The sequence below is a fragment of the Labrus mixtus genome, chromosome 3, assembly GCF_963584025.1.
Source record: "Labrus mixtus chromosome 3, fLabMix1.1, whole genome shotgun sequence".
NCBI lineage: Eukaryota > Metazoa > Chordata > Actinopteri > Labriformes > Labridae > Labrus > Labrus mixtus.
The window spans coordinates 23,544,159-23,565,785 of NC_083614.1; the positions used below are offsets into that span (position 1 = coordinate 23,544,159).

General features: G+C 37.7%; 4 protein-coding genes across 5 annotated transcripts in view; 3 read left to right on the forward strand and 1 right to left on the reverse strand.

The window, feature by feature from the left end:
* The window catches only part of abca7 (ATP-binding cassette, sub-family A (ABC1), member 7), a 29,998-nt gene extending 28,012 nt beyond the window's left edge, over positions 1-1,986 (forward strand). The window contains exon 51 of the mRNA XM_061033874.1: positions 7-1,986. Coding sequence (XP_060889857.1) covers positions 7-471 — 465 coding nt within the window. The 3' untranslated portion in view covers positions 472-1,986. The remainder of the gene's footprint in view (positions 1-6) is intronic.
* Positions 1,987-1,997: 11 nt separating this feature from the next.
* On the reverse strand, positions 1,998-5,531 carry LOC132966778 (uncharacterized). Its single transcript, XM_061033873.1, has 3 exons — positions 4,634-5,531; positions 3,149-3,375; positions 1,998-2,167 (listed from the first exon to the last, which is right to left on the reverse strand). Exons 1-3 carry the CDS (start codon positions 5,249-5,251, stop codon positions 2,026-2,028), a joined length of 987 nt encoding a protein of 328 aa, XP_060889856.1. The 5' UTR covers positions 5,252-5,531; the 3' UTR covers positions 1,998-2,025.
* A 924-nt stretch (positions 5,532-6,455) lies between these two features.
* r3hdm4 (R3H domain containing 4) lies at positions 6,456-13,793 on the forward strand. The gene is made up of 8 exons (XM_061033875.1): positions 6,456-6,688; positions 8,430-8,587; positions 8,791-8,912; positions 9,108-9,225; positions 9,312-9,397; positions 9,760-9,845; positions 10,504-10,559; positions 11,337-13,793. The coding sequence occupies exons 1-8, from the start codon at positions 6,648-6,650 to the stop codon at positions 11,438-11,440; spliced, it is 771 nt and encodes a 256-aa protein (XP_060889858.1). The 5' UTR covers positions 6,456-6,647; the 3' UTR covers positions 11,441-13,793.
* A 3,254-nt stretch (positions 13,794-17,047) lies between these two features.
* Positions 17,048-21,627, forward strand: part of arid3a (AT-rich interactive domain 3A) — a 46,113-nt gene continuing 41,533 nt past the window's right edge. The window contains exon 1 of one of the 2 annotated variants that reach the window (XM_061033880.1): positions 17,048-17,322. The gene's annotated coding sequence lies outside the window, so the exon portion shown is untranslated. The remainder of the gene's footprint in view (positions 17,323-21,627) is intronic. The other variant, XM_061033881.1, reaches the window with a different exon arrangement.

Genomic DNA, 21,627 nt, shown 5'->3' on the forward strand with positions numbered 1-21,627 from the left:
TTGTAGGTGTTTGTCAACTTTGCCAAGGAGCAAACTGACGATGACGGCCTCACAGAAGTCATCGTTGGTAACAGCACAGTTCAGATCAACCAGACTATGATGCCCTCAAGGATTAACACTCCCGCCATCCAACCAGAGCCGCCAATCCCGTCCCCTCAGCCGAGCAAGAAGCAACAAAAGCAAGGTAAATCATCTGAAAGCAAACCAAAAGAGGGTAACTCAAAAAAGGCAAAAACAACCAAGGCCAAAGCCAAGGAAGGCAGAGCTAACGGAGAAAAAAGCAGCAGTACAGCGATGACCAGAATACCTCAGACCAGCCGGAGGGGCAGCATTGAATCAAACAGCAGTAACGGTGATATTGTGGGAGAATCCAGTAAATCCAGTAGATCCAAACACAGAGCAGAGAGCTCCACTAAAGATCCATCTGCACTCTTTATTGTGGACGGCAGCACACAGGACAGCTCAATGTGAAATGAATGGGTACAAAAAGAGCAGAAGAGGCAGGTTTAAAGGACCAACTACAGTCAAAAGGCTTTTATACACAATATGTTCATTTGAAGATTGCGCAATGTTGGCAGTGATCTCAATATGCAATTTGGATCAGTACAGGTCATGGGAGTAATAAGTTGTTATGATGGACTTTAAAAGTATTACTGTTGAAACTGAGTAATTAAAGGTAAATTCATCTTAAGAAAGAACCAAAAGTTATTGCTTCCTCATATGGCTTTGGTGCCTTGTTCACCTCGCTTACAGATCTATAGCTTTAAACCCTTTATTTGGGTTTCTATATCTTACACTGTGTCTTCTCTGTCTGTCTTCTCATCAGTTCAAAGTGATGGTTTATTTATCCAGAAAGAAAATTATGCAAGATGCAATCTTAAAATAACAAGGTTTGGTGATCCTCAGGGCCCAATCATAAGACCCATGACAATCTTGTATTTATTTTGCAGAAAGCACTTTAAAAAGGAAAATGCTGCAATTAATAATAAAATGAATCAACATTCTATGTATGGTTATGTAACATTATACAGAATCTCTTGTGTGGAAAGTATTTTTCCTGCATGTTTGTTGTTAAATATCTCTTAAATGTTTAATATTGAACTTTACAATTGTTATTGTTTTGTATATCAAGAACATGCTTTGACTTTTGTCTGTATTTTTTTTATGAAGTGTTATTTGTCATTTGGCACAGTTTCACTGTCCAAACAGGGTTTAGCAGGATTAGGGGTTTTTATGGTCATTTAATTTTTTGTAATAACTAAGTCATGTTTGGATTTTTCACCTTACACATATATTTGACACTGGGGCTTCCTGCAGAGCCATTGTAATGTCTGAGAAGTAATTTGATTATAATTAGAATATTTTCAGGAAATAAAATTGAAAGTCCAGATACACAGATGAGACTTTCTACATAACATATCATTATAAAGATCAATCATCAGTCTGAATTGTAAACACTAAATGCAACAACATTGCATTGTCAATGGCTGTTTATAATTTGAAGGTTTTTCTTTTTTATTAAACTCTGTATTTCGTTTTTTTGGACTTTTAAAATAGTCACGGCTAATTGAATGTCCAAAGCAGGTGATCACTGTACTGTAAGCCGTGTTACTTATTCAAAGATTGTTACAACAGTAACTATAGGTTTGAGACCAGAGTATCAAAAGAGTTCAGTTTTAAAAATGCTAACTATTTAAGTTTAACTGGTAAAGTTTAACGTAAAAATGTTGAAAGTGATGAATTAATGCGAGATCATTGAGTTGGATTTAAACAGTGATTTTTTTCATTTTGGAATGAAAGCCTGTTCTACTGAATGTACTTTTATTATGCTTGAAATGTAATACTTGAACATAAATGTAGCCGTGCATCTGCTGAAGGATGTGCATTATGTAGAGAAAATATGCTAGCTAAGGTAAACAGAAGTATACAAACTGAATGTCTGTCTGAAAGTTTTGTCCTGAAGGAAATAAAACTGTCATGTCTTGATTTTTGTTGTTTAACAAAGACTTTAGTTGTGGCTCTGAGTCATTGCAGCATGTTGGGGGTCATGAGGTTGTTCTTTGTCATTGCGAGGATCAGCATTGGTTGTGGTGCGCAGATAAGCGGAGGGAGCCTCCTCTTTCTGTTTATACTGCGTTCATCCACTGATGCTTCTGTGTCTGCTCCACTGTTAAAAAGATAAAAACCCAAGAGAATAGTTTTCTTTACAGTGAAATGGATAAACTTTGATATTTAAATATGGCAAAAAAAACACCTAAATCTTATAATTTATGATTAAAAAATAAATGTAGAAAAACTTCTAAAGTTTGCAGTTTTAGTAAGTCACAGAGCTCCTCAAGACTCAGGTAAGAACAATAAAAAGCAGTTTGAAAACCTATTCCCACAGTTTACAAATCTGTGCGCACGGTTTATAATCCATGCCCAAGGATTTTAAGTGTGACTGTGCGCACGGAGTTGCAATGTGAAGGAAACGGTGCCCACAGATAGAAAATCCATGCAGTTGGATTAGTACATGGGATTTAATGTCTTAGCTGAGCCTTGAAGGGCTCAGTAGTAACGGTCAATATTTTTAGACTTTAAACACAAATAGTTGAGCCCCCCAAGGCACATGCAAGAAAGAAAAATAGCTTTGACTTCCTGAACTGTGCGCAGGGATTTGTGAACAGTGTGCAAAGCTCAGTTTTGCAAGCTGTGGTTTACAAATCACGTAAACCGTGGGAATTGTTCAAATATACCTTACATGACATCAGTGTTTTTTTCTTTGTTTTCTAAATTAGTTTTGGTGTTTTATCCATCATTGAGTCCATTGTGTTTATGATACAAACTAGACAGAAATTAATTAGTCAAACGAAGGATTTTCCATTGTGTTGCTATAATTGGCTGTCATTTTTTTATCCTTGTAAAGCCATTATCTCCACTTTCACTCATTAATAAGTTATCATAATTATGATTATCTTTGTTATTTATCATTATTTAATGTCATTGGTGGAGGACATTCACACTGGATTCAACAGGCTTTCAGAAACATTAAGGATCAGTACAGTACAATATGAAATCGTAAAAAAGGGCCCTAATAGAGTACTTTCTGTATTCCCTATCGTATACTAAATAAAAACAATACAATTCCACTCAACCCCATTGAACTTACATGTTGGTAGGGTTTTCTTCATTTGTGGAGCATCCGATCTGCTGCCATAAACTCTTCCGCCTCAGACGCTGATCACCAACAGTCATAAGGAGGTGATCAGACTGGACCCGTCTCCACGGCTCTTCCTCACCACCTCTCCTCTTCCTCCCCAGTTTCTGCGTAACTGTCTGCAGCAGGGCGCCCAGACTGGAGAGGGAAATGTCAGGAAGACGAAACTCAGCAGATCTCTGCACAGAGAGCATGAGAGGAGAGTCAGACACGTTTGGAGTGTGAAAACAGGTCATTACAGAAGGGACATAAAAATAAGATTATATACACAACTTGATCTGTCGTATAAATAAATGTGATCACAGGTGTAATAGTTCTGCTGGAAAATGTCACCTTTCAATAAAACTTTTTCTATATATATATATATATATATATATATATATATGAATATGTAGTGGATATAGAGCTGGAATGTTCTAGCTTTCTCCCACTGAGGTGTTAACCATGCTTTTGAACGACCGCAATGTAATGGTAAGTAGATAAACCCCAACAAGCAAACCATCTCACGTGGCACGTTATTGGGTAGCACTGACACGTCTTGGTTCATTACCCAGATGTGGGCTTTCCATTTGAGGAATGACTTGACTTTGTCCCTGCACAGTCCAGACTCTGAATGTAATCTCATGTGTGAACAGACAGCTGCTGCAAGGCTCACAGCGAGATGGTTAAGGGTTTGAATCCAGAGCAGGGAGCGTGCTGCTAAGGTATACAGAGGACATATCCTCCCCACCCAGAGAGGGTAAAGATAACTGCTTTAATACTACACTACTTTTACGAGTAAGTTTGAGACATTAACAGAGAGTATAAAGCAGTCTGTTTACTAAAATAAAGTGTACTTATCTCTAACTTCCTGTACAAATGTTGATGTGTGAAATGTTTGGTGTTTGTAAAAATAAATATCACACTTTCTCTCTTGTGGTTATTGATCCCCAATTTTCACAAAGTTCTTTGAATCGTTTAACGAGTCATAAGCGTAATGTAGGTGTGGTTATAGAAATTGTTCTGGGTCGTTGTTTTCATATAAATACACTTATCTACTTCCCACTGTAATATTTGTGCAGCACATCTTGAAAAACTCAGTTAATATTTTGAACATCATTAATGCTATTTTTTCCTTCATGCTTGTTTAAGTGTTAGTCATTCTCAATTTTTAATTTAAATCTTGTTTTCTTCTTGGCTAACATCTTCTTCCCCTCGTAGGACTGTGGCATAATTATTTCCTCTTGACCTTACGATGCAGGTCTTTTTGGTTGCCCTGAAATATACACAAATCCTAACGTCCTTTATGTTGTTTTTAACATGAGTACTGTTACCTGAGCAAAGCTTTTCAGGATTTAGGGTTTAAAAACGAAGACATAGACAGAAGACATTGAGTAATTAATGATCACAGTAGTTGACATAGTACATTATTGGTCAGCTGGATTTTTGTTTACTCACACTTTTAGAGAGCAGAGGATTGTCTATCCAGGGCCTGCTGTCTGGAACTCCTCCTGTTACAAACCTTTCGCTTCTGCCGCCTTTAATTGTGAAGTTTGAGGAGATTTTGGTTTGTTTTGATACAGTGATGGGAGGGAGAGGAGTGTGACACCTCTTTGTCTGCAGACACTGAGGAGCTGCTTCAGGATGAATTAGACATGGCAGCACTAGCCAAGGACTTACTGTTTGTTGGGTGTCAGCGTCAAAATTGATTCCTCTGTTAAAATCAGTTATTCGTTCCTCTGATATATTCAGAGATGGCTCATTCTTATTGCTTGTCATTGGTATCTTTTTACTTTCCGAGCTGCTGTCCTCCTCCTCCCCCTCCTCTTCCTCCATTGGCTCCTTCGCTGCAGCCAAAAGAGGCATTAGATTGACATAAAGCCTCAATATATCCCCTGATGTCTCTCCTTTTGCAGTGAGACTGTTGCCATTTGATACTGAAACTTTCACCTTCTCCTTTGACTTCATAGTTCTCTCCCTGGGAGCTGTTTCCTTTACTTTACGCACAGTCATAGGAAATGTGTTGTCTTCATGGTTTTCTGGATTAAATGTCCCTGTCTTCTTCTCTTTATGCATTCCAAAATGTATATAAAAGCACCTTCAAGAATCTTTTGTGGCAATGTCTAAACATCTCTCAAAAAAATTAACAAAAAAAAAGAAATGTCCAAACTTTTCAGAGTTGTGTGTGTCAGCTCCTTTTCTCTCAAGCAGTAGTAAGCAAAGAACAGTTAGATGATGTGGTAGGCCTATTAAACTGGCTGCTATGGTAACATACACACAAACCCACAATGAGTGGGAAAAATCTCTTTGTTATTTCGGATTACGTTAAAGGATGGATTATGCCTGAGCCTTTACAGAGTCTAGGTTGCAAAGAGGTTGGAGGTGGATTTGGTTTGACCAGTTATGACAGAATTATTCTGATGTGTGACCAAAGATTGTCTATAAATACGATGAGTCGCTACTGTTTCCTAAGAGGACCTTTTTTCAAGGCCATGTACATTTATACCCGCAAATCAGGTTAAATTAACTTTAGTGTAGCCTTCTAAAGTTTAATACAGCTAAAATACAGCTAAAATTAAGTTTAAATTAAATTTAAACGTCAATATAATCTGGACAGAAATTAGATCTGCAGCAGGCATCAAGAAACAACATATTAATACTTCTAAATATTTCAGTATGAAACAGTACATTTTGCTCCTGTTATTTCCATCTCTATTAAAAAGGAAATAATCTTCAGAAAAGGTAAAAGGGTAATAATGGACTTGAAGTGTCTAAAAATGTAAATTCTGGTTGGCGTTTTTTTTGTTTTGGATTTTGAAAATTTCAAAGAAAATCAGAGAATCGAAAAAGAACAAGTACTTTGAGTTTCCTGTTGTATCTTTCATCACACTGATTTACACAAGTCTTGAATACAACATAAGAGAAATATAAGAGACACAAAGACGTTCCAGTCCGAGACTGAAACAATTTTACACAGCTTAAAGAGAAACATTCTTAAATCACATAAAGTGTTGTGCAAAGTTTGCAGAGACAGGCTCCGTAATTAAATAAATTTGCCTATGTTAATATATATATATATATATATATATATATATATATATATATATATATATATATATAAAACAAAAAAACAAAACGAAAAAATACAAATTCCCTTAAATAACTGTACTTGAGTGATATATGAACAAAGTTACCAAGCCTCGTCAACTGTAACTAAAAAGAGACAGAGTGAGAGCTCTTATTTTCCACCCATCTTTGATTGTGGTGGGAGGAAACGGCTATTTGTGTTCTGCCCGCTGTCAAGATAGAAGCTAAGGAGCTAGCTTAGCCACTTACACGATAATCTGCCAAACAAACTCACTGCCTTATCACGTTTTATCGTTTTATCGCTGTCTGCTCAACTGTGTTTACGTATTACACCTTTCACAAAGGTTCGGGCGTGGATTCTTTCCGTTTGATTTGCTGGAATAAGATGGTCGTTTTGACGAATAACAATGAAGAGCAGGATTATATGTGAGTAAACATTTGGAGTATGTGACGGTAGAGTTAGCCAGAATTATCTTACAGCTCAAATTAAACACCCATATTGTTTGTTCACGGTAGGAAGGAAGAGTTGTGTGTGGGTTAAGATCAAGAAATTGTACTATTTGCTTCCGTACAAATCATAACAACTCGATGAACTAACATTTTCCTGTTTGATTGACGTTGTTTTTATGGTTTAAAAGTCGATACAGAAAGATACAGCTTTGGAAGTAATATAAGTTGTTGCATGGAAAATAATGGAATTTAACATGTTAAAACCTTTGGGAAGGCTTCTTACTTGTTAAGCTCAATGTTTACATGTCATATTAACGTCGTTAAAATATCTCCTTGTGGCCAACCCTAATTAACCAAGGCAGCTATGACGTCATATAATGCTGCTGCAGGGCACAGTCTAAACATTACATGTTGGCGTCTTCACTCTACACCCACTGACCTACATCTGAAGCCCCTGCAGGAGGCTCTTCCTAGCTTCACTCTAATATACTGCAGATATAATTTTTTTTTTTTAAAACTGATGCAGGCAGCTTGCTGAACACGTTCAGCTATCACAATAAATACAATTATTCGTCTGTTTTTCTTATTTTTGAATAACATACCTCATAAGAATAAGGTGTACTGTACTGACACACTGCATGTACTGGTTGTATATATTCACATTCTTAGTTTTGATATTTTGATATTTTTAGTACTTATTTACTTTGTATTTAATATTATATTGCGTTTAGATTTGCTAAGATTGTGTTTTTTTACTCATATTGTGTGTTTGGATAACCTGCTGCTGTAACGCCACAATTTCCCAGTTTGGGATCAGTAAAGTAATTCTGTTCTATTCTGTTCTACATAAAGATACACCATTTCATAACATCATTCAGCTTCGTTTAAATAAGTCAAGGTACAAGGTCACCCCCGTTTCTGGACTTTAATAGGAAATTCAACTACATGCTCAATAAAGGTTCATTTAAAAAAAAAAAAAAAAACACAGCACATACAGACAGGCAGGTTAAAGTAAGATCAGTGAAAATCCACTAAGGTGGATAAAAACTGGGTCACTGACAACTCTGAACATGTATTGTAGAGAAAGGCATTTTTTTGTGCTGTGCCTGTGATTGCAGTCTCCTGTATGAATTCTTCTGCACTCTAGTAGTTATTGTTAATAGGGCTGGGTGGTATGGACCAAACATCTGATTTTGATATTTTTGGCTGAATGATGATACATGATTTATATCTCAATATTTTTTTGTGCAAAGAAATAACAAAAACAAAGTCAAATCATGGACCGTATTACAAATGTCCCAGGCACTTTTGTTAACAGCCTGCTGCACAATAAACTTCCTGTTTTGTGTGAAATTAATTCATGTAAATTGAAAATAAGTTTAAAATGTTCCTTCCCTGCATAGCTGTGTGTATTTCATTATGCAAACTGGCAGCTGTACGGAGGAAACATATTCATTATTTTTACACAACAAACCTTTTATCTGGTTTAAAAAATGTATAGATATATCCTAAAAACTCAATATTGCCCAGCTCTAATTGTTAATTCCACCTTAGGAAACCTATGAGAGTCAAAGAAAGAATAGGCGTATGTGGCAGAAAGAGGAAGTTAACTACATCCCTTTAACAGAACAACTCAAACAGTAAAGATGTGAGGAGCTGGATCTTCCCCTTCATGATTTGTTTGATTAAACTTGCATCTCGTTCTCCGTTTTTTCAGCCTGATAGAGGAGCGCAAGTGCACCTCCCTGCCCAGCTCACCCGCCAAGCGAGTGTCGCCCGCCAAAAAGAAGCAGTTCTATATCAACCAAGCCATCCGAAACTCTGACCTCACTCCTCGCGCCAAAGGCAAGAAGAGCCTCCGCCGCCTGGAGAACAGTAAGCTCTCATTTTACATCATTGCAGTGTAGAATGTGTTCAGCCCCTTAGGGCTAATCCGTGACGAACCAACCGTTTAAGTATTTGGTGCCTTCAACAATGTAAGAGAGCATTTAATTTCATATTATTCTGCAGTAGAGAGTTCTGATTCATAAATCCTTCACATATCTGCACTGTCCATCTCTTTCTTCTTTGAAAATTAGCTCGCTTTCTTGCTAATCTACTTGAGAGGGAGGAGTGCTCCAAAGATGACCTTGAAGTTTGCAGTAACCCAGCAATCCCGTCCATCTTCACTGAAGCCTGCACCAACGGACACTACATAGAGGTAAGAGGTCATTAGCTCGGCTTGAACTTAACTGCAGGAGTGGCTTCAGCTCTGTCTTGAGTTAGGCTCTTAGAAAGGAAAACAGAATAACTCACTACTAAATGTTTCAAGACTTTGATCTTCCCCCAAAAGCCAGATCTTGTCTTGCAACTATGATAACGGTGAGTAATATTCATCATTCTCTTGTTCTCTTAGCCATGGAATGACTTCATGAATTGCTCCGGTGAGGAGCAGGAAAGGCTGTTGTCTCTGCTGGAGCAGGAGGGAGCCCAGAAGAAAACAACCACCAAGCTCCTCAAAGACCAGAGGAATGGTGAGTGTCAGCAGTTTGTGTTTGCTTGTTTGTGTTGGCTGTTTTGAGTGCATCTGACTGGCTGACTTTCACTCCTCTGTCCACAGTAAATCTTGCCTTTACCGCTCAGGATTGCTTTCAGAGGATCGATCGCAGGCTACGAACAACTCTGAGACGGAAACAAATCCCTATAGTGAGTGACATTTCTTCTTCTAGTTCTCAATTACATGATTATTACTTAATTAAAGCCTCAGGTTCTTGTCAATTCTCTGTCCATCAACAGACATGGGAAGACTACTTGCCATATTAAGACTAATGTCTCATACCGCTTTGCCAGCAGCCTCTTGTCTCATAGTCACAATAACATAACATACGTATCTATTTTTAGAAAACAGTGACCTGCTGTTCCAGTTTTTAAAATTACCCACAAACAGGTGTGAACCTAGTACGAGTTACCAAGGAAGCTTTACACATGCAAAAACAATGTATGAGAACACAATTGTTCTTGAGATAAAAACCTCTTCGCTGCTTCACCTTTTGTTTTTCTCCTCACAGGGAACTGTGGAAGTACTTGAAGAAAACCTTCTGAGCTTCTTCAACGCTCAACCTCACTCAGTTTACACAACCAACCTCGGCAGCAGGTAGAAGTCATTTGACTGTTTCCCCACAGTCTAAAAAAACATTAAATCTCTTCTGACAAAAAGGCTAAAGAATGTATTTAAACCTCTTGAAATTCGTACATACATTTTCTCTTGCCAACTAAATGTTAGTTACAAAATGTGTTTTATATGAGATCAAGGACTGTTAGGAGATGTTATACTCCCACACTATGAACTACATTTCTTCTTTCACTTCTCTCAGCTGCAGGAGCTTGGAGGCTCAAAAAGTGTTAATGTTCGCACAAACTAATATTTATGAATAGTTTTTTACAGATTAATTCATGTTAGACATGTGATCTCACTAAAGATTGCATTCATTTTATGGATCATATCTTTAAGAATTCATATAAATAACTGGAGAGAACTAAAAATGTTATATTTAATAGATCATTTAAAGCCCATATTCCCTTTTGATAACCATTATAATTTCATACTCTGACCAGTATGATTGTAAAAACGGTATTAAATGGGATTCTGTGTGCTGCAAAGAGGTCTTCAGTAGTTTGATGTTTAACTTTGTGAACTTTGTAGAATCTCTTTATTTAAAGGCATCCATCAACACGTAGCTCATACAGACAGTTTTGTTTTACAATGTGTGTAAGTGCATTTAACTGATTGATTCTATGTTGTTTGTGTTCAGCTTTGAGAGGCTGCTGCTTCATGCCGTCTGCCAGTACATGGACCTCGTCTCTGCAAGTGAGTGGAAACATATACAAGACTTTTCAGTGTTGGTCTACTTGAAATGGTATTTAGATTGTGGTTTGGATATCGGACAACCATTTGTTATTAAAGTGAAAAGGCTGAGGAAAGTAAAGCACGCAGCCACTTTAGAACACAAAAGGTTAAAAGTTTGGGAGGAAATATAGACTTAAGAGCTCAGTTAGTGGTTTTTCCAAATATTTGACCATCCAAAGCTCGTAGACGTAGCCCAGTGTTTCCTACAGAAGGAAGCTGTACATGTGGCAGTGGAGCGGGCAGGGGGTGTTATAATGTAATACAAATATTTTTTTACATTATGTTATCTATTAAAATAAGGTCAGTAAATATATATATTACTTACAACACGAGAAAGTTCATATTTGACATGAGACTTTGCAGGTCAATCTATGCATTGACAGAAGGGACGTACGAGTAGGCATCTCTCTCTCTCTCTCTATCTGATGACCTGCAGAGTGTGTGTCAGGTACTTCAGGTTATCAGACTCAAGGCAGAGAGTTAGCTCAGTATTTCATTGATCATGGATTAAGATTCCCTACGGATAAAAATAAAATGGTCAGTAAATATACTCTGGCAGCCCACCCAGGTATCGCATATGTGTTTGTAAAACTGTAACCAAAGCACATAAACAGTTGTATCAAAGATTTTGACCATTTACAAAAAGTTTTGGGTTCACATTATCCTGTTTACAGTTGGACTTACAAAGCCAGCTTTGTGTTTGTTCAAAGTCTGTTTGTTTTTTTGTTGGACCCTTAGGCACCGATTACAACGGCTCGCGTCAGACTGAAGTGGTGAACAAACAAGAAGAGTTTCTTCCTCCCGGACGTTTGCTGTCTGCCCACCTTGAGCAGATGAGCTGAGACAGTCCTCGTTTCCCTGTTTTCTTCACAGCTCTGCTGCAGGCGGGAGAGGCAGGAGAGATGTAGATAACGTGCGCAGTCTGGATGTAAACGTCTGTGTAATGTCTACAAAGCTCAGAGGTCAAAGCTGAAAACGCCTGCTTTTCTTTTCTCTGGTCAGTCCCTGGTTTCTGCCGTTAATTTCCAAAACATTGTATCCAGAACAAATCACAGTTCATAACATGTTAGAAGGGGTTTACATAAAAAATAGGAACTTAGAAGCTCGCTATCAGTAGGTATATAAGTATGCTGCTGTTTGTTGTCATCTATATTTAAAGACATGGCGTTGTCTCACATGAGCCTGAACAAAGCTACCCGACAGAAACCCATTTTGGTCTTAAACACGTTACATTTTCTGCCCCACTCTTGAGATCAATATAGTTGTCAAGCTGTTATTTATCCATCACACAGTTACATTTTTCTAGCTCATCAAATGAAATCCTATGATTAATATGAGAACAGCTTTAAAGAACTCTTTGGATTAATGACTGAAAACGAGATCTTTGTGTAATCCGATGAGTTCTTTTCTCATGTGGACTTGACAAAAATCAGTTCAAGCAGAGGTTCAAAAGTTCAAAGGCGATATGACTCAGTCAAGCTATGAAGTTGAACTATTAGAGCTGAAAATCCTTAAAGCCAAAGTTGCTTCAGGTTGTCTCTTTTCAGAGTGCTTATGATTGCATTTGGAGAAAATATTTATGTTCAGTCAATTAAGATTCTCTCACTTCATCACATCCCTCTTACACTTTCACTAACTGATTAATATGTTTGACCTCTCACTCTTAATGTCACCACTGGTTGGTGAGAACTCGGTTATCGCTGTCAATTTGATCAATTCACCAAAGCACAAAGTCATCACAGTTATGAAGTAATAGGAACTTTAAACACATATTGTAAAATGAACGTGTAACCCATCCTTGTTGTATAAAGCACTTTGTGAAACAGAGAACTCAATGTAATGCATCTCAGCCTGAATGATTAGCCTGTAGGATTAGTGCGAGGTAATGAAGCATGAATATGAATAATCTCTCTCATCACTCATCATCTTAGGTACGCACATGTCTAGCAACAAGGATGTGAAATAACTCTTTGTTATATACTCGGGACATGAAGATCTTCCTTGATAATTTTCTCTGTATCATTTAAAAGAAAAAACCTCATACTCTCTCTTTAGCTATAATTTCCACATAATCAACTTTTGTTTGTCTTTCTCTTCGAGCATTGTGAAGCCTTGTTTTCTTCACCAGATGTGTTTCAGCAAAAAAAATTGAAGCCATAGGCCGAAGGATGTTTTTACATTTTCCACCACCAAACTATCCATGTATAGATGCAGAATTTACTGAGAACAAACCATATACAGGCCTCAAGTCTGTAAGTCTCTAACTACAAAACATAACAGATGATTGCAGTCTGCTTTCACTGCACATGTGTAGAGAAAGTGTAAACGTTACTTCAGTCATGGTCTCTAACAATGTAAGGAACTCGACGTCAGTTAAAAACTGTACGTTCAGATTGATTCATGGATTTCTTGTAATACGCACAATGCTAACTCTGTTTACACACAGCTCCTGTCATGTCAAAGCCTTGTTTTCATACGTACAGGTGATATGGGGAAGAGTTATACTTTGTGCAGTAGATGTGTTACATCGGTGGAAAAATGGTCTCTTAAAATGTGTTTTGATGGTTAAAAAAACCTGCAGAGTTTAAACTTTCAGGTCTGTTTAATTTCAATATTTACATTTGAAACTCAAGAAAAGCACTTCTGCCTTATCAACACAGATTTCTATGTTTTTCTCTGTACATTTATTTCTACATTTGCACTCGACCGGATTTTTGAAACAGGTTATTTAAAAAAAAAAAAACAATATTCTTTTTTTTTTTTTTTTTAACTGTCGTTGGCAGTGTAACAAAAAGTGACCTGTTGGTGCATTTTGTCAAACAACCAAAGTTTGTGTGTTTGTTGCATTTAAATCTTATTTCTCAGGCTCTCAAAGGTCTCACTCTGAATGTCATGTAGTGATCTCACGTGGTGTCATTTAAGAAATACTGTATCTGCTAGAAAGATGGTCAGGATCATGATCAACCCCGGCGCCTTGGGGTGCTGCCAACTTTTGAGATTCATGTAGAAGTAGTTGAACTAGTGGTGCTGTAAATGTAGAACTCAGATAATTGACTCGTGCCAACATTTGAAGAGCCTCTAATAGTCTGAAAGCTTTATACTCTGACACATCTGTGTGTGTATATAAAGATATGTGTGTGTGTGCTTCAGTACCTATTTATAATTATTACTGCATCTATTAAACAATTGAAGATATTTCCTCTTTTTTTGTATTTTTTGAACATTATACTAAACCTCAGTTGAGGACCCTTGATCACTGTGAAGTCAGAAAAAGCAGTAGCTTTGTTTTATAAAAGTATAATCTTACATTTCTACAATTCTTGTTTTACTTAATCAGTTTTCCTGTCTATTTAAACACCACTTTACATATATTAATGTGAAGCTGTCTTATTATTCCGTTTTAATATTGGACACCGTCACAATTATCACAAACTTTGGCACACCTAACTTCTACCTGTTATGTTCACGTGATTCTTCATGAAGTTTTAACTGTTCATTTCAAAACTAAAAATGTAAAGACTGATTAATATTATTACACAAGATCTCTGAGGTATTTAAAACCATACACAGCAAACTTTCATTACTTCTGACAGAACAGGAACGCCCCGCAGCTTTTTCATTCCCATCCACTAGATGGCGCCCCAGTACAAAGAAACAGGTCCGATATTCAGCGTGATTTATTGTTTTGAATATTGACACTGTTCTTAATCTTAACAGAAACAGCCTTGCGGGATGGTTGCGGGTAGTCAAAATAATGTTAATACTCAATGATGTTTGTAAGCGATTAAAAGAACAGTTGAAATTTGAGGTTTGGTGTGAACGTTTTCAAAACAAAAGCTTAACAGAGACTGATACTTCCAAGTGCAAAACAAGCTAAATAAATGAATGAATGAAGGAAATAAATGAAATTATTATTGCCCGTGGGGGATTTGCCTTGTTGGGATTTTACAATGGAAAGAAGAACCAACAAGAATCAAAGACCCAATGAAGTATGGAGGGTTGACATAAAGTGTTCATTTAAGACAATTCAAGGCACTATGCAGCAATGCTTTTACTATTATTTCTGCATTTCTTTCATTTCTCAAGATTAACTTGTAAGAGTAGTTTTTCTGAAGTTCAAACTACACATAAAGAGTATTTTGAAACAATAAGAGAAACAATCAAGTGTTTGCATTTGTATATATTAATTCATCAAGGACAAGAGATGTGTTTTTGTGTGAAAATATTACAAAAGTAATACTGTGAGGTTAATGTTAACATAATGCACTGATGCGGTAAAGCCAACGTTATTTCTGCACTGTGAGAAATTAACATCAGGAGGCACAAACACCCTATAATGTATTTTTTTTTTGTTTTTTGTTTTCTTGTTTTTAATCCTCACATCAGTGTGGCTATAAAAGCTGACATGCTCTGTTCTTACCTCTCACTGGCACAGACTAACATGAGCTGAAACATATCACTAAGTGTTTAAGTATTTTGATAGCAACCGTGAGATTAGTCTCAGGTCATGTTTAATTCTGATTTAATTTCTCACTATGTCAGGGAACTTCTGTCCGGGATCTTTTTCCATGTCATGAGGCAGATCATTTTTCATGTTGCAAATATCTCAAGGTCTTCATTTTATTTAACAGCTGCAGCCAGTAACCACTCAGCACCAACAGGACATTTGTCATGGTCAGATTTGGGAATAGAGAGATAGCCATGCAGGGCTTATTTAACGCTGAAAACATTTGTGGGTTGAGGACAGAAAAGACTAACTGACTTTATCTGACTACTGTGGCTGAATGGCTTATTTTCAGTCTTTTACCTATTAAAATATGCAATTTTAACTACGTAGCTTGGTTCATACAAATTGTTCATTTGCTCACATTCTGGTGTATTATTTTACCACTCTGTGATGTATAATTAATCCTCCTAGGTGCTGTCAATATGTGACAACTAAACACATTTACCTTGCTCAACCTTCAGAGGGGGCTCACTCAGTCGTATTGTTTGAAATTATGTTAGACTCTAAACATGTAATGTCTGCTGTGGAGGATCTAAAGGAGTTTCAATGGGAATTTTCAAAATGCAATGTATCTCAAAATGCTGAATGCACTGTGTTTAGCCTTTTAATGTGATACATGTTTAAAAAATGAAGCAGTGTCATTTACAATTTTATTCTTTTGGACATTCTGGCATGTTATTTAAATATCCATTTGTGTCAAATAAAAGCAGCAGTTACCATCAGCCGTGTAATATCCGGTGTTGGGGATTAATCATCGATTTGTCACAGTTTATTCATTCATTTAGTTAGCAGGGCTTCACACATGTTCTGTAGGTTAAAAACGTGGGTTAAATAATTCCCCCTAAACTTAATAGACCAATGTACAGTATACCGTCATATTCTCTATGGGAGTGTTTTGCGAGGCTCTACGAAAGTAAATTACAGTGTATCAGTTAATACGGTCTGAGAACATTAAGCGTCAAGACATAAATAAAAGAGGCTGGTTATCTACAATAAGATTAGTTGTGCTTTACTTTTTAGTGAAGGCTTAAAAAAAGAAAAAAAAAGACTCCATTAACAACTTGATAGATTTTTAGAGGTGAAACAAGAGGATAGTATATGTATTAAGACAAAAAGAGAAAACAAATAGCCTAACATTACTTGTTTAGTTTCTACTAACAACTAGTTTCAAATGGCGTTCATCATTTGATAAAATCTTAATTAATAAAATGGTTCTTTGCTCTTAAATAAGCTACCAGAAACCTTGTGTTGTCTGAGCAAATCTTTACTTTTGAGAAACTACATGATGTATTAGGCCGAGTGATTATTTTTAATAGCCTATCTAAATGTGCAAATGAATTGAATACAAATACAATACATTGGCTATGTATTGTGGGCTCATGTTTTTTTGTATGGGTGGGATATGTATGTATATATGTGTTGTGTTGTGTGTTTGTATGTATGCTGGCTGCTGGAACACCTAAATTTCCCTGCTGGGATGAATAAAGTATATCTTATCTTATTTATCTTGTGATATTTTTGTATTAGGCTACTTTACAATAACATACACTGATTTATCCTGCAGTGTCACTGTTGTTGCGTAAAAGCTTATAGTTTTGCATTGTGGCTAACTGGCTGTCAGGTTGAGGGTTCATATGCAGCACAGTTTGAAAAAAATGTAAAGTTTGAGATAATGATTCATATTCTCACTGCAGCCTACAACTCCACCTTGTTGCCCCACTCCGAGCCCACTTCTATAGGCCTACCTCACAATCCCTGCACTTACTGACACCCCCTGCTCTGGAAAGGTGGAGGCGATATTGGGGGGGGGGCTGGCCCCTGCTGATTCAGAGGTTAGGAATTTGCATCTGATTACTGTTTGTCAACCAATGATCTGACTGTGCAAGCCGGAGAGTCTATCCACGCCTCTCTCTCTCTCTCTCTCCCCCCCTCTCTCTCTCTCTCTCCCCGTCTATACGTTGCGGTGACTCTCACACCAACACTTCTAACTCTGAAAACACAATTACACGCCAATGCCGATTGCGTGGATATCATGCAGTCTAATGAAACCACTTTAATAGCCGATAAACACGCGATTCACCTCCCCTCTTCCTCTTTTTGGTGTATTCAGCTGTGTGTGTAATCGAAGGGGGGGGAGAGACTGTATGCAGAGACGGGGAAAACAGGAATGTTTCTTCCGGTTCCAAACAGAGTAAAAACGGAACGGAAGCCGATGCTGTAAGTAACATCTCTTTATCTTTCGTATGCCTTTTGTACTCTGTTTCATTTTACGTGGCTCTTCGTTTCGACTAATTTAAGTTTTACTCGTTTCTCATATGACGCCGTTTTAAAAAAATATGTATTTATAATATAATCGATGCGGGGCAAATCTCCTAATCATTAATCTATCGCTATGGTAGCGGACTCACCTGCCATATGTCACCGAGTGTACATTAACCTACTCTCACTATAATGGCAACATCTTTCTTTTTAAATTTAACGACACTGTTTAATGTTTTGTAAAACATTTTCCGGCTATTAATCGACTGTGAAGAGAAAAAAAACCAACAAAACTTAACTTCAGCTGTAGCCTAGGCTACCATAGACTGTCAATATTCACCATGACTATGTCAGCTATTATTACAAGCTGATTATTAACAGTATTATCCGGATCGGATATCCAACATCGGATAAACCAACTGCTCATGTGTTTGCTGTTAAATAAGTGTGTGAGACAAAATCTGCTTATTAACAGGATTTTTATGCAATGTTGCTGCTCATGACGGCGACACGTCCTGTCCATTTTCAGCCCACCTCCCCCCCCCCCCTTAATGTCTTTTACAGTGAATCCTGTTGCCCTTTAGCGTGTTTATAAAGGCCAGTCCATGTGACAGCATGAACAACTGGGCCTTTATGAAAGTTTAAAACGTTTCCTTTTGGGGGGGGGGGTCAAAGTGTGACAATATGATAATTTATTTTTTAATGTTTATTTGTAGTATGGATCATCTAAATCTAGGCACACACCAGCAGCTTTTGGCATGGTCTTCATAATGGATAACTTACAAAACATAATTTCAATACAATGTGGGCCACGCACAATTCTGAACTTAATAAAAAAATAAAATAGAGAGGTGAGGTGATACACTTTACAAACTGTAGACTGTAGCATATTATATTGACCATTAAATGACTTCATAACTAACCCCTTTTCAAAATCTGAGTCCCTGGATCCAGTAAGTAGCCTATGAGTTAAGCAGGTTAGGTATTTCATATGTTGATCCTCTAAACAGAAAAAAAAGCTGATTGTCCAAATGGGGATTTACAGCTAAAAGTGGCTATGTGAACAAATTGGCAGATTTCTAGGCCTGTTTGCTTCTCGCACTTATGATTTTGTAATTGGCTATTGTAGCCTATTGTTTTGGCAAGGCTGTAATTATCAGGACCAGGACCACAGACAGGACTACACACTAGCTTAACATGTAGAAACACAGCCAAACTTATTTAAAGATGTAAAAAAAAAAAAAACTTGTAGAGAAGTCTTCAGTTATATCACAGCAATTTTGTCTACAGTTATTCAGCAGGTAAAATCCCTCAAGTTGTTGGTATTTTATGGGAAGTTCAAAGTAAATAAGTGTCTTTAAGTGTCAGCAAATATTTAGTGGTTAAAATCAAGTCAAGTCTAACATGTCAGGGCAGTGACATGGACACAATGAGCTGCTGTCAGTACTACAGCAGGGTGGTGGGAAAATCCACTGTATATAATGGTTTGTGTATTCCTCTCTATGACGTCAGCAGACGTGTAAATGAGGCCGACATCCCAAGTGGATTCAAAAAGGCCGGGAGAATTTTTCCCACTGTATTTTTAATGGAACAATACATAAACCAGACAAACATCCCAGCCAATACCAAAACTACTGACTTGGCTTGTGGCTAGTGTTATAGTTTCTCACCTAGTAGTGGGGGCAGGGTAGTAAAGGGAAACAGGAAGCTGGTTTGGCTTTAGAGCCTCATATAGCACTTTGTCTTAATGGCCATAAACATAGATCTGTTCAACAATTAGCCTGCTGTAAGTGGGGATTTTCAGTCTCTTGGTCTGAGCTTAATGAAGTATAAGAAGCTTTTTCACCCTTTGAAAATCAGAAGTTGAATGAAGAAAATGTGTATAAAATAATCGAACCATTGCAGCTAAAACAACAGGAGCGTGTTAAAAATGGGATTGGCATTATATGATTTGGGTTTATTGTGGCGTAACAAATGACTTAGGAAATGATGTAAACCCGCATCGGCATTCAGGAAAAGCAGGAACAAAATGAAGATTGAGACTTTTATTTTCTAAAAAATTGATGAAATAAAGATGAAACAACAACCATTGGCTGAAAAGTGTCAGGTTTAATGCACTTGTTTTTTTTATTTTAACAGTACTTTGACAGGGGACCAGCTGTCACTTACTGGTCCTGTTCCTTTTTTGATGTGAAAAACATTTTGAACAAGCTCAATGCCCGATGTCTTCCATGTCAAAGTGCCTTTAGTTCCTAAAAGAAAGGGTGAGATGCTAAACCGTGAACATGCGGCCTCCCGGTGTGATTATTAAGCACTGAAATTCTTAAGAGATTTCCGGGCCCTTATCGCAGCCTACACCCCACCACCCTCCAATCACCTTAGAGGCTTGCCCTGTAGTTGCAGCACTAATCTGTGGTCCAATCTGACATATGGTATCTTGCAGAAGTTTACAAGCTCAGAGATTTTAATTGAGAGAAATGCTGCTGCAGTGGAGCAGATTAGAAACGTATGGCAGGTGATCAAGTTCAGGTCTTTAAAGGCCTACCCTCGCTTTTACATCTTAGACTGGCCTCAATAAAAAAAAAATGCTTGTTGTGAAACCAGTTTTACATAAAGACTCCTGTTGTTACTCTCAATTTAAAGAACTTCCCTCTTGGTCGTAGGAATTCATAGTTTCCCCGTTAGAGGGGGTGTGTTAACTGTCACACTGGGACTTGGTTGGTATATTTCCATAATGATATTATGATGTAACATTACATGATGTTGCATTTAAGTTTCAGACTGTCATCGCTATTTGTCTATTACAGAGTAAACATTTCTTTCCTTTAGACTATAAAAAGACATTATTCTGTAAGCAATAGATGACGTAAAAACAGTGATTTTGTTTGTATAAAAGTGTATCATAGAGAACAACTATTACCTCAGGACAAAGTCTCTTTAAAGTTGTCATGTTTTGAGAAAGCACTATTTACTGAACAGTAAAGGGCTGTAAAAATATTAATTAATTGACCTAAAAAGATTCAATTTATCAAACTTTTAATACAGCAAACTGTTCGTCAGCACGAGTTAAATCTTTTCATTACTGATCGCAGCTTTGCGTCTTTTTTTTCTGACTGTGCATAAGATAATTAAATGGGTACATCCTTGAAAAGAATAATCTAGATATCTGCTCAACATCTGCTTGATGTCGGGCATTGCTGACCTATAATGGCCCCTTGGGTCATCAGCCATCTCCACTTCTTTAAGTCATGTATTTGGATTGGGGTTGTACTTCTACGTTCTGTTCCGTTGCTTTGCGTGCTCTTTGTGAACTCCTCCGCCTGACCTTCTCTCATCAAGTGATCAATGTGATCTGACAAACTCCGGTTCACACAAAGGCCTGTGTGTCAGTCATGTTCATCCCATCTTGAAGTTCTGTTTGTTGGCAGATTGTCACCTTCTTGTTTAAGAGTGTTTAACGTACATATTAAGATGAAAGGCGGGCCTTTTTGTCATTCAAACGTTTGCAAGCAGAAATCTGCACAGCTTCCTGTCGGTCGCCTGATCTCAGCCTGAGGGTATTTGAAGAACATTTGGAAGCTGTAAGTGTAATATGCAAATAGCGTGCTCAGTTTGCCTGTGAGCAACATGGCTGAGTAAGCGGCAGTCACTGGCAGTTGGCCAGTAAACTGGTTAGTGGCGTGCATTGATGACAAACATGCAGAGACAAGACAAACAGGTTTGACGCCTGTTTGTTGTCTAATGATCAAACTATAATCCTCTGCAGGGTTATAAAGGTTGCGTTTTATGTTGTCCCTACGTTCAAATCAGCCTTCAGGGCTTAAGGGTGTGGGCTTTGGCCTAAAGCCGACATTGTGTTACCAGAATGTTTCAGTAGTATCCCCCTGTAAATACCAGCATGAGATGTGTTGCTGTGTGTATAAGCACTGTGTGTGCACACCACAAGTTTGCCTGCTATTAAAGAAGTAGGAAGCGGCGTGGCTTGGCAGGTGTTCAGCTGTTCCTGTGCCAAAACCTACATTTCTGAAGGGCCTGTGCGGCACGTGGGGCTTTAACTCTGTTATCCTGCCAAAAATGCAGGGAAAAAACTCACATATTACTTCATGCCTGGGCCGGAGCCATGGGGGAATCCCAGCAGGAATGACGCTGACGCAGAGGGTCGGAGCTTTTGGGAAACCTTGCAGCTCCCTGATCCTGGCTGCACAGACAGTCGAAGACTTTCTGTGTTCAGGCAGTGGCCGACTCTTGGTTCAGTGTCAGCTT